Source organism: Strongyloides ratti (genome assembly GCF_001040885.1).
Source record: "Strongyloides ratti genome assembly S_ratti_ED321, chromosome : 2".
NCBI classification, from domain to species: domain Eukaryota; kingdom Metazoa; phylum Nematoda; class Chromadorea; order Rhabditida; family Strongyloididae; genus Strongyloides; species Strongyloides ratti.
This window is the reverse complement of record NC_037308.1, coordinates 13710315-13722675: the sequence shown is the minus strand read 5'-3', so window position 1 is coordinate 13722675 and position 12361 is coordinate 13710315. Positions and strand designations below refer to the sequence as shown.

Sequence of the window (12361 nt, the reverse complement as noted above, 5' to 3'; positions counted from 1 at the left end):
AAAAAAAATTATTATTATTTTATGTAGTATTGTATAATATATTATAAAATATAATATTTAAAATATTATTCTATACAAGGACATCTGTTTTAATAGGTGAAAAAAAATTTTTTTTTTTTTCATTTTTAATATAATGTTTTAAGAGATGTCATTGTAATTGATATTTATAAATAGATAGAAGAAATTAAAATTAATGAAATAGAGTTGTTTGAGGTCTTTTTATTAAGAAATAAAAAAAAAAATTTTTAGTTAAAATATATGTATATTTAGTTTTGTACAGTTAAAATATATAAATATAAATAATTAATTTTTGAGACACCTTAAAATTTCATAAATGTTTTATTTTAACAAACAATACAAATCTCTTTCAATTCATTGGTTGTTGTATATATCTTAGTTAAATTTTTATTGTCTCAAGCTTATAATATAATAAAATATTTTAGAAAAGTAAATTAATAGTGAACAAAAAAAAAAGAAAAAATTAGTTACTCTACAATTGTGATTATATATTATATATACATATATATTTATTGTATCTTTTTTAAAAGTTTGTTACTAAAGCTGTTTAAATATATATTTTCAAAGAATCAACTAATTGTTTAAATAGTTTTCATAATTTAATACTATAAATATACAAATGAAATATTTATTATAATTTTTAACTATATATTAATTATGTTTAAAATATTTATTTATTTTAAAATAAGACATTATATTTTATCATTATATTTATAATTATACAAAATGATATAACAATGCTTTATTATAATTTTTATCAATATCCTTATCATAACAAATCCAGTTCTCGTAGGAAATGAGTTTAAATGTTTATACCATTCCCTATTTACAATTACTCTTTGTTCAAAATAATACTACACTAGCTTAACTTTAAGAAAAACTCTTCTTAAATGAGTTGATAAAAACTTTGAAATTGAGAGTGTGAAGTTGTCTTTTTCTTAAAAATATAATGAATCAGTACAACTATATTTTTATACAACTTTAAATACTTTATTCTTATCGAACTTTTTATTTATATTTATTACTCTTTTTAACTGATTTAATATTTAATTACTACATTGATTCAAACATTAAACTATTCATCTTATCATTTTTTTATCATCGAATATAGAAAGGTATAGATATATATTTATATATTGATATGTTGTAAAATAAATAAATATATACATATATATATATATATAGTTACATATATATAAATGTATATACTTGAAAAAAAAAATATTATAATATAATCAGTTAACTTATTTTGGATAATAATAATAATAATAATAAAAAAAGTTGTTATAAAGAAGTATTATTATTAATTTAGAAAATTTTTATAAAAATATTTTTATAATTTAAAATCTAGTAAAAAGATTTATTATAAAAATATATAATAATAAATACAATTTGTATAATTTTAGTGGAAAGTTTCTTTAACTAAAAAGATGAAGGAAACAAATTGGTAAATTTATTTCTATTGTTCTTCCATCCTCTCTTTCCTAAAAGTAGTTTATGAGATGTGTCAATGAGGTAGAATAATATTTTGAGAAAATTATGTTTATTGAGTTGTAATGATGAAAAATTTTATAACAATAAAAGGTTATTTTCTATTGTTAATATTGTTATTATTATTGTATATTATTTGAGTAAGTAAAAATATGCCTACATTTATATATATCTTATACCATTAAACTTGATAAAAATTGGTAAAAACTATAATATTAGTTTCATTAAAATTTTTCATAACAAAATCTATAATTTCTCATCTTAATAATTATCTTTTATTCTAATCTATAAAATACCACTTATGTATGCTTAATCCACTTCTTGGTGAATCAACTGTCATTAGTAGGATGATTATGAAATCACTTTTATTTTACCAAGTAAACATCTTTATTTATTAATTATATCAAAAAGTTGCATGAGTAATGATGTAACATAATAACATTTTTATTTTTCTTTCATTAAACATCTCATTAAAATAAATAATTTCTAACCCACTTTACCTCTTATAACTATTTCCTAATAATACTAATGAAATTGAAAAAAAAGTAATATTATTTAGATAAATGTTAATTACAAAAGTAACTACATATATATATATATATTTATCTCAATATAAAATAGCTATTAAATACTTTCATAATCTATTTTAAATTATACAGTTGGGATGTATTTATATATATATATATATATCTATATATATTTATTTCTATACAATATTAACATTTAAATTCTTTTTACATAATTTAACTTATCATATTACATTTTTATTAACTATAAAATTTTACAAGACTCAAAAAGTTTTATTTCACACTTTTATGATATATAATATTTTTATTATTATATTTAAGAAATATAAGTATTATTTGATTTTTTACTTTAATACTTTTTTTTTACAATTTATATTTGTATCAAAAAATTTTTACATTTAGTTTATAAAGTAAAATACTTTTTTTTCAAACATTTTTATTTAAAAAACATACTTTATTAAATGAAACTATACTATATTATTAGTATTTTTCCAATGTTTTTTATTTATATGATAAGAAATAAAAAAAAAGAAATTATATTTCTTTTTAAAAAAAAGTATTAAGAATGTAATTGTTTTTAAAGTATTTTAAGAGATTGATAACAATAATATAACCATATTTTTTAATTTATTCATATTATTTTATAGTATAACCTTTACCCAAATATTTATTTTGAATATTTATTTATTATTAAAATTAGGGGAAAAAAAATAATGTAATTGCTTATATGAAAAAGTTAAAAATGTGCTACTTTTTAGTTAAACTTTATATAAATATATATATATAATATCTTGATAACCACATGAAGGATGATGATGTTATCGAAAGGACAAATATTGTTTTGTACAAGTAGGTCTTTTTACGCTCTAACAATCCTTTCCGTTCTTTTGTAATAATTGACTAAAACTTTTGGTTGTAAAAGTATGAAATTGTCTTACAATTATCATCCCATCAATTTTTATTTCTGCTCAAAGGATGGAATTTAGGAAGTGACAAAAGTCTCTATTTCTGTCCTCTTATGTACTGTTAATATATATTAATAATATTATATTGTCAGTTAAAAAGAAAATAACTTATTAAAAAAAAAGTTATTTAAATGATTAATCACCATTTTATTGTTTTCCATTTATTCTAACCATATTTTATCTTACTTTATTTACATGCACTTATTTTTCTAACAATAAAAGAATCACTTAAAAAGTTGTATATTTATATTATACTAAAATATTATTTATAAATCTTAATATTTGTGTAAAAAATAAATTTATTTTCATTTAGAAAAATATATATATATATATATTTTATTTCATTTAAGGAAATAAAAAAATACAATTTTTATTATCTATATAATATTTTTCTCCTCTCTTTGATTTTATATCTTATTTTGTTAAATAGATAATAAAAAGAAAAATAAAACAAATTTTTCAAGTACACGTTTTTTTTTATTTATTCAACATTCTAAAAAAAAAGGGCTGACTAAAGAAAAAAAAAAAAGTTAATTTAAAATTTTAACAACAGAAAAAAAAAACCATTATAGTTATGTTATGAAAAAGGAGAGCCTTATCAGGAGATGTATTTATCAAAAATATTCTTTTACAATGACTAGTAATACAAAATACATACTATATTATTATTATTTATTACTATTAATTTACCAAATTTCAATTATCTCATCAACAGGTATGTTTTTTATTTCTAAAATATTTATAAAAAAAAAATAAAAATACATTTAATTGTTATCTTTTACTTGATCTATATTACACATAAGCATATCAATCATTATTTTTGTAGGGATAAAGGATATTTTAAATAATGCATTTATCATATTGGCAGCTTATCTATTTCTCTCATTGTCTATTTAATTATAAATAGATAAAATAAATAATTATCTGTGAAAGTAATTTTCTTTTTCCTTTCTTGTATACAATACCCATCAACAACAAGTAGATATTAATCTTTTTTTTTTTTTTTGATAACCGTAGAAATAAATGTCTGTTTTAAAAGTTTTACACCTCTCCAGTAGCAGATGGCTTTTTTTTTATTAAAGCCGGAAAAAGAAATTGTAAAGTTATTGGTACTTCTTTTAATTACAGGGATATTATAATTTAATTACCCCTATTATTACACCATCTTTTATTTTATTTAATTTAATATATTTTTTTTTTTTGATGTAATAATTTTTGGTCTTCAAGTATTAAGTTATATAATATCATAATATAATAAAAGATATTCTTAAAAACAGATAATAAAAAAAAAATTTTGATAATAATGTTTTAATGTGTGAATTTATATATAAATAATTTTAAATAAAATTTATCATCCACAAAATTAATTTTCTCATTTTAAAATGAAAGATGATTCGTATATGGTTAATGTGGCATTATTTATTATTCATTAAAAATTTTTAGTAATTTCCAAATGACATATTATAATATAATATTGAGAAAATTTAAATTATGTTATAATAAAAATATAACTAAAAAGAGATAATAAATTATTAAATATTTAAAATATATCATATAATTTTTAATCTTATTATCATATTAATTATTTATTTTTAGGACAATGTACAATAAAACCATTGGGAATGGAAAATGGTGAGATAAAAGATGAACAATTAACTGCTTCAAGTCAATATGATGAAGATAGTGTTGGTCCAAGAAGTTCTCGAATACGATCATCAATTGAGGGTGGTGCTTGGTGCCCAAAAACATATATAACAAAAGATTCATATGAATTTTTACAAATTAATTTAGAAAATTTATTTGTTATTTATGCTATTGAAACACAGGGTAGATATAGTAATGGTACTGGAAGAGAGTATGCTTCACGTTATTATATTGATTATATGAGAAATGGTTCTAGATGGATACGTTATAAAAATAGATCTGGTGAAAGATTAATTATTGGAAATAATGATACAAATACACCAGTTTATAAATCACTTGATCCACCTATAATTGGTAGTAAAATAAGAATTGTTCCAATAAGTGATACACCAAGAACTGTTTGTTTAAGAGTTGAATTATATGGATGTAAATATGACTATGGATTAATATTTTATTCATATACTCCTGATTCTTCTAAAAAAGATTTTTTAGATTTTAAAGATAGAATATTTGAAGATAATGATCAAAATGATGCAATTTTATTAAGTAAACGTGGTCTTGGTATATTGTCTGATGGAATTATTGGTACAAATGAAGAATCACCATTTTCATTTACACAAAATATGGGTGATCAAAAATGGATAGGATGGGAAGATAAACAATCAAATGGAATAATACATTTTATCTTTGAATTTAATGAATTAAGAAGTTTTGATAAGATAATATTTTATGCATTTGGTTCATATATATCACGTGTTGATTTGGCTTTTGGAACTGATGGTTATAATTTTGCTTCTAAAACACCTATAACTGCATGGCAACCAGAAGTTAAATTAAAAGGAAGTGTAATTGAATATGGAAAAGCATTTAATTTTACTATACCTTTACATAAATCAAAAGGAAGATTTATAAAAATAATTTTATCATTTACTAGTGACTGGTTTTTTCTATCAGAAATTAAATTTAAATCAAGTAAGTTTTCAAACATTTTGTTAATTTTATATTGTATTAATAATAATTAATTATTATATATTTCCAAATATATATATCGGTATTTTATATAAAAGATCAAATAGACATATGTCATTTAGTTGCTCAGATAAAGATAAATAAAGAATAAAATTAGAGTAAGATAATAAAAATATATCGCTTAAAATGATGATATCGTTAATTCATGAAGGATGTGTTATCGCTTCGTTACACCATATTACATCTGTTTACTTAAAAGTTCTAATAGTGTTAATAATAAAATGTTTTGATAGTTTAAATTTATATATCATAAAATATATTTCATTTTATTAGTAATTATAATCTCTTTATAATTTTAGATATTTATTCTACAACTAATAACAATAATACATTTGAAAAAAAAATTTCTGATAATATAATGGATATCAAATCAAATAATATTATTCAAGAAAGAAATTATACTTTTGTTAATCATTTATTTTCAAATTATTTTACTTCATATCATGTTTTAATTTCATCATTAATATTTTTTATGCTTTTGGCATTTATATGTGGGTGTCTTTTAGTATTATTTAGAAAAAATTCTCTAAAAAGAAGAAAAAATAAAAATTATGATAGCAAATTATTTCTTTCAACAAATAATTGTACCAATAAAAAATTTAAGACAAATGCATTAATTACTACAATGACAAATGATGGTCAAACAAAAACTCTTATTTGTGATAATCCTCATGTAGAAAATGTTTATATAAAAAATGATACTAGAATTACATCACGACCATTATCACCAAATACAGATAAATATTCATCAAATTATGAATATTGTTATAAACAACGAAGTAATGTATCTTCTAGTACTGAAGAATCATATAATGAACATTCAGCTGCAACAGTTCCACTTCTTCAAGATTCTAATTCAACTGTATTTTCTATTACATCACCAAACAGAAAACCTGTACCACCACCAAGAAAATTATGTGGTAGTGGTACATTATCTAAACATTCAACAATTAATTGTATTACTCCTAATCATACAATAAATCAATGTAATATAGATGATGAATTACATTATGCTTCATCAAATATATCTATTCAAAGGCAATCTCCAGAAACATTTTATATACCAAAACATTTAATTATAAATAATGAAAATATATTATTTCAAGAATTAATAGGTGAAGGAAAATTTACAATTATTAATCGTGTTTATATAGAAATACTTAAAAATGAAAATGATGGTTGTTTTGCTGTAAAAAATTTAAAAATTACTGATAATGATGCAGCAAGGTATGCTTTATGTAGTGAAGCAGATCTCTTATCACAAATATCCCATCCAAACATACTAAAATTTATAAATTTTAATGAATCTTTAAGTCTTATACTTGAATATTGTCATTATGGAAATCTTCGTAAATTTGTTAGTTGTGAAAGAGATAATATTAATTTCACTATATTAATCTCCATATGTACGGGTATAGCAAATGGAATGAAATATTTAGAGCATAAAAATATTGTTCATGGACATTTATCACCCAAATGTTGTTTGGTTGATAGCAATTGGAATGTAAAAATTGGTAGTGTTCGAGGACCTTCACATCATGCTCAGTTAAGATATAGTTCACCTGAAAGTATATTATTAAATGCTTGGACCAATAAAAGTGATGTTTGGAGTTATGCAATTACAATATGGGAATTAATAAATATGTTTGATAAAATACCATTTGAACAATTTACAAATAAGATGTTAGTTGATAATGCACAATTACAATTGGAGAGAAGTGAAGAAGCATATTATCTTAATTTTGATGATGAAAATCTTATTCCACAAGAAATGAGTGATATATTAAAAGAATGTTGGAAAACAGATATGAATCAAAGACCTACATTTTTAGAATTGCATTTATTTTTATCAAGGAAAAGTTTAACTTTTCAAAAAATGTTCTAAATTAGAACATACTTGTATAAATTGTTACATAATAATAAATAAAATGTGTTTATTAATAAAAATAAGGAATTGTTACATATTTAGTATTTTTATAACATTTATTTTACTCAAATTATTTTTAAATTATACCATATATTTACATTATTTATATGTAATATAATACATCAATCATTACAATGATTCATGGAGCATAAATTAATATGTTAAATTTAAAAAACAAAATTTTTAATATGTTTAACTTAATTAGATTTGTTTTTTTTTTAAATCATTTTAGTGCATATGTACTCATAAATTTATATATAAACTTTTTTATGATTTTTAAATTAATTGTTGCATCAATTTTAATTAAAGTTTATTAACTTGTCAGTAAAAATAGCACACAATTTTTGCAAAATATATATATTTTAAAATTTTAATATTGCCATTAGCAGTGATCTCAATTTAGTAAACACTTAAACTTTAGGACTATTAGTATCAATTGTCATTATGTTTAAAAAAATAATGCAATAACAATACTGCCAAATAGTTCATACTATTATCTTACTACAATATTTTCTTTGTTAAATAATGTTTTTTTTTAAATGAATATTAAAAGTTTCTGCAAAAAAAAACCACATTATTTCTTCATTAAACATAGAAAAAATTAGAACTATACAAAGACTGCAAATAATAATAGATAATTATTCATTTATCTTGTATTTAATAATTGTTGTTTTTTACTGTAAAAATATTTTAATAGCAGCTTAAATATTCATTTTATATTTTTGTACTTTACAAATAAAGTAAATTTAACAAACTAAATTAAGATATTAACATTCCATAGACACTAAAACTCAATCAAGTTCTTCATCAACCAAAACAGGAGACTCTACACCAGAACTGCAAGAATCTTTTGATTCTAAAATTGTAAATGATTTTTCCTCTGTCAACAATCCAAATGACCCATTATTAAGACTTTCCATATTTTTTTCAATAGAATTGTTACTTTCAATACTTTCTACATCTTCTTTAACTTCTGGAATTTCATCTTTTTCAGTGATCTCTTCAATTTTACTAGTACTTTCACCAAAAAGTTCTTTAACCAATTCTCTTGTAACAGGAATCCTTTCAATTAGCTTTTCAAAATGCTCTGGTGGGAATGTTTGCTGGAAAACTTGAAGTAATTGTTGTGGATAACCACACAAATTAACAGCAACAGCAATATGATCAATACCTTCCTCAACTTTTCCAACTGACATGCATTCCTCACCAATTTGAACTTCTTGCATAAATAAAGCTTGTATTTCTGAAGGGTTTTCAGGATTTATAGATGGTAATTTGACATTTGAATCTTTTGTTCCTTTACTAGCATTCTTACGACGTTGTCGAATTTTGTTTTTATAGTTAGGATCACTTCTACGAATATAATCCAAGACAATACCTGTACCAATAGCTGCAGCACCAAATACAACACCGTACAATAGCCAGTTAGATCCTTGTTGAGACATTTCTAAAATTAAAAAAAAAATTACAGAAAATTAAAATTTAATAATAACGATATAAAAGAGTTATTAAAAAAATAATTAAAATATTTAACTATTTAAAAATTCATTTCTAAAAAATCTAGCTTTTACATTTCTCCAATCTTCGTTATAAGATACTGAAGTTAGAAAGTCATTCTTTAAATATTCTTTCCTAATTATTATATGAGTAAAATTTAACATAGTAAAACTTTTTTTTATAAATCTTAAAAATTTAATTTAAAAAATTTTTTCATTGAAAAAAGATTACACTGATTATTGAAGGATAATTTTTTTAAAAGAAATTTTTACATTCACATGAATATGGCTCTGGAAACGTAAAAAATTTATTTTTTAACAAAAAATAGTTTGAAAAAATTATCTTTTTTGGTTAAATATAGATTAAAGAATTTATAAATTAAATTATTTGAAGAAACTCATGCAAATAATTTTAATTCAATGAAAATAAAAACATATTTTTATACTAAGTAAAAATTTAATATTATTATAAAAGTATATTTACAGAATTTATACACATAAGTTTTATGTTAACAAATTTTTAAAGTATGTAAAAATGATATCTCAAGTAAATTCCTTATACCAAGCAACTGTAATTAATTTGGTAATTATTCAAACAAATTTTTAAAGTCAAATGAATAAATATAATAATTTTATATTATTTTAAAAGTTATTTATGATGAATTAATTTTTAAAATGATAAAAAAATGTAAAGATAAAATGTGAATGACAAAGTTTAGAAAATTTATATACTTGTCACAATAAAAAATCTTAGTACTAGTACAAACAAATTCGGTAATTGCTTTTAATATTTACAATCCAAAAACATGTATTTATTTTATTTTTTTGTAGTACACTTTTTTACTAATGACAATAAAAATTTTCTAAATTCAATTTATAACGTTTAATTGTAAATTCACAATGGAAACAAATTTGTTTTTTACTTAAATGTCAAAAAATTTTGTATTTGAATGTTATATTTGATATAATTTCACATTAAGATAATTATTAACAATTTCAAATTTCATAACATATAAATATTATTATTCAATTAAGAAATAGTTTAGTTTTTTTTTTCAAACAAAATATTTTAAAAAATAATTAAAAAATTAAATAGTAACAACATATTTTTTATAAAAATAATATCAAAATTATTATGTGTTTTAGGCATTTTATAAAATAATACTTTTTTATGCTAATTTTTTTTTCCAAAATTATGTTTTTCATTATTTATTAATAATATATTGAATACCACATTTCAATAAGATACTAAAAAAAAATAAAAACAAAAAAGATATATGTTTTATTAAAAAATAATTCATTATAACATTGTAATAAGTATATAATTTTCTATTGACGTACAAATATCAATTTTTATAAATATTCTTTTGTAACAATCTTATATAAAAATTTTTATCAATTATTTTTTGTATTCAAAACATTAGTAATATTGTAAAGATTAAACCATAGAAAGTTTATCATATTAATATATTGTAAAAAAAAAATCAAAATTTCTTCCAACAAACACATTGACCAAATATAGGATTTGCTAAAGATCTTGTACAAAAGCCATAAAAATTTTTCATTGATGAACATTGTTTTGAACAATATTCATTTCCACTTCTTAATACACATGTTTTTTGACCACCAATTACTTGAGAATTTAGTATAAAAAAAATGACAATAAAGGTATAAAACAAATAAAATTTTTCTACCATTTTATAACTAAAAAATATTAAAGTTAAAAATAATATGGATATAAAAATATTGGATGTTATATAAGTAAATAAAATTTATTAATATATTCATACTATATATTTTTTAAAATAAAAATTCCTATTATTATAAATATTTACAGTATGTTTAAGACATTGTTTATTATTATCAGAATGTCAAAATATTTTAATTATATTATGTTTCAAAAATATTTTTAATTTTTTTTAAAAGAAATAAATATTGTTCTTCTGTATTACTGTAGTAATGTAGTAAATAATATAAAAAAATATATTTTTTAAAGAAAATTTATAATACATTTAATATCCTTAAAGTAGATAAAATTTAAATTATTATTTCAAAATATAATTTTTTATTAAGTCTAAATAAATTAAAAATATTAATGGTAAAATATTATATAAAATTTTTAAGTTTAAAATAAAAAGTAACAAAATATGCTTGAGTTTTTTTATAAATGAAAATTTAAAAAAAATTAGTCATTAGTTTTAAAAAATTTATTTATATTTGTTAAATAACTTACTACTTCAACTAACAACCAAGAATTTATAGTTTAATAATTAAATAGTTTAGACATTTATTAAATTATTTCTTAAAAATTTTTAATGATAAATAAAATGAATTAAATTATTAAATAATATTTAACATACAAATAATTCATCTATATTTGGTAGATGTTTATAATTTATTCATATCATGTACCAATTTCAAAAATCAACAGTGTTAAAAAATGTTTTAAATTTAAATTCATATTTATCAAATTCATTGAATTTTATAAAAGAAATTTTTCCATTTGGTTAAATGAAATTGAAATAATAAAAATAATAAAATCATAAATTAACATGATGGTTCTCCACTGGTGGATGGAGAAACATTTTTTTCAAAAGCTCCTCGAAAATTACCAGCTGGTTTGTATTGGCATACAGTATATGTTCCTTTACTACTTTGAGCAATACCACATCCAACAGATTTGCTTCCTTTCCATACAACTTGAGTAAAATGTCCTGTTTTCATTCCAAATCCTTGTTTTTTGAAATTGTAAAATTTGATTTCATCATACCAATATTTAGGTGAGTCTACAGCTGAATTTTCATTACTTCCCCAAGCAAGATTTTCACCATATTTTCCATTAGATTTACTATGTTTTAATCCCTTATCATCTTTAGCTAATTTGCTTGCATAAGCTTGAGCTTGAGCTTCAAGAGCTTTATCAACGGAAAGAGGACCAGCACCATGAGGTTTTCTTAAACAATTATGTTTTTCATAAATCTTAAAGAATAAGATTAATTAATATTTAAAATTAACTAAAAATATTACTGTTTTTATTGTTGCTGGAATATCTAATGCTTCAGTAATAGCAACAAGTAAAATTGTAAAAGAAAGTATAGTTAAAGTATTGAAATACATATTTAACGTTTGATAAAACTTTATATGATTATCAATTATTTTTTTGCTTTATATATAATATTTTTTTGTGATTATCTTAACAAACTTATTTATTATATTAAATAATTTATATTTATTTATATCTTAAAACAAATTGAGGTGATAAAA

The 12361-nt window shown here is 19.8% G+C and overlaps 3 protein-coding genes across 3 annotated transcripts; 1 reads left to right on the top strand and 2 right to left on the bottom strand.

The window, feature by feature from the left end:
- Positions 1–3634: 3634 nt before the first annotated feature.
- SRAE_2000437200 (Coagulation factor 5/8 C-terminal type domain and Protein kinase domain and Serine-threonine/tyrosine-protein kinase catalytic domain and Serine/threonine-/dual specificity protein kinase, catalytic domain and Galactose-binding domain-like and Protein kinase-like domain-containing protein) lies at positions 3635–7559 on the top strand (the record flags this gene model as incomplete). The annotated part of the gene is made up of 4 exons (XM_024643234.1): positions 3635–3716; positions 4598–5617; positions 5974–6789; positions 6829–7559. 4 exons carry the CDS (start codon positions 3635–3637, stop codon positions 7557–7559), a joined length of 2649 nt encoding a protein of 882 aa, XP_024508924.1.
- Positions 7560–8392: 833 nt separating this feature from the next.
- On the bottom strand, positions 8393–9046 carry SRAE_2000437100 (TOMM20-like protein 1; the record flags this gene model as incomplete). The annotated part of the gene is made up of 1 exon (XM_024643233.1): positions 8393–9046. One exon carries the CDS (start codon positions 9044–9046, stop codon positions 8393–8395), a length of 654 nt encoding a protein of 217 aa, XP_024508923.1.
- A 2598-nt stretch (positions 9047–11644) lies between these two features.
- Positions 11645–12214, bottom strand: SRAE_2000437000 (CAP domain-containing protein; the record flags this gene model as incomplete). Its single annotated transcript, XM_024643232.1, has 2 exons — positions 11645–12076; positions 12125–12214. 2 exons carry the CDS (start codon positions 12212–12214, stop codon positions 11645–11647), a joined length of 522 nt encoding a protein of 173 aa, XP_024508922.1.
- Positions 12215–12361: the final 147 nt, after the last annotated feature.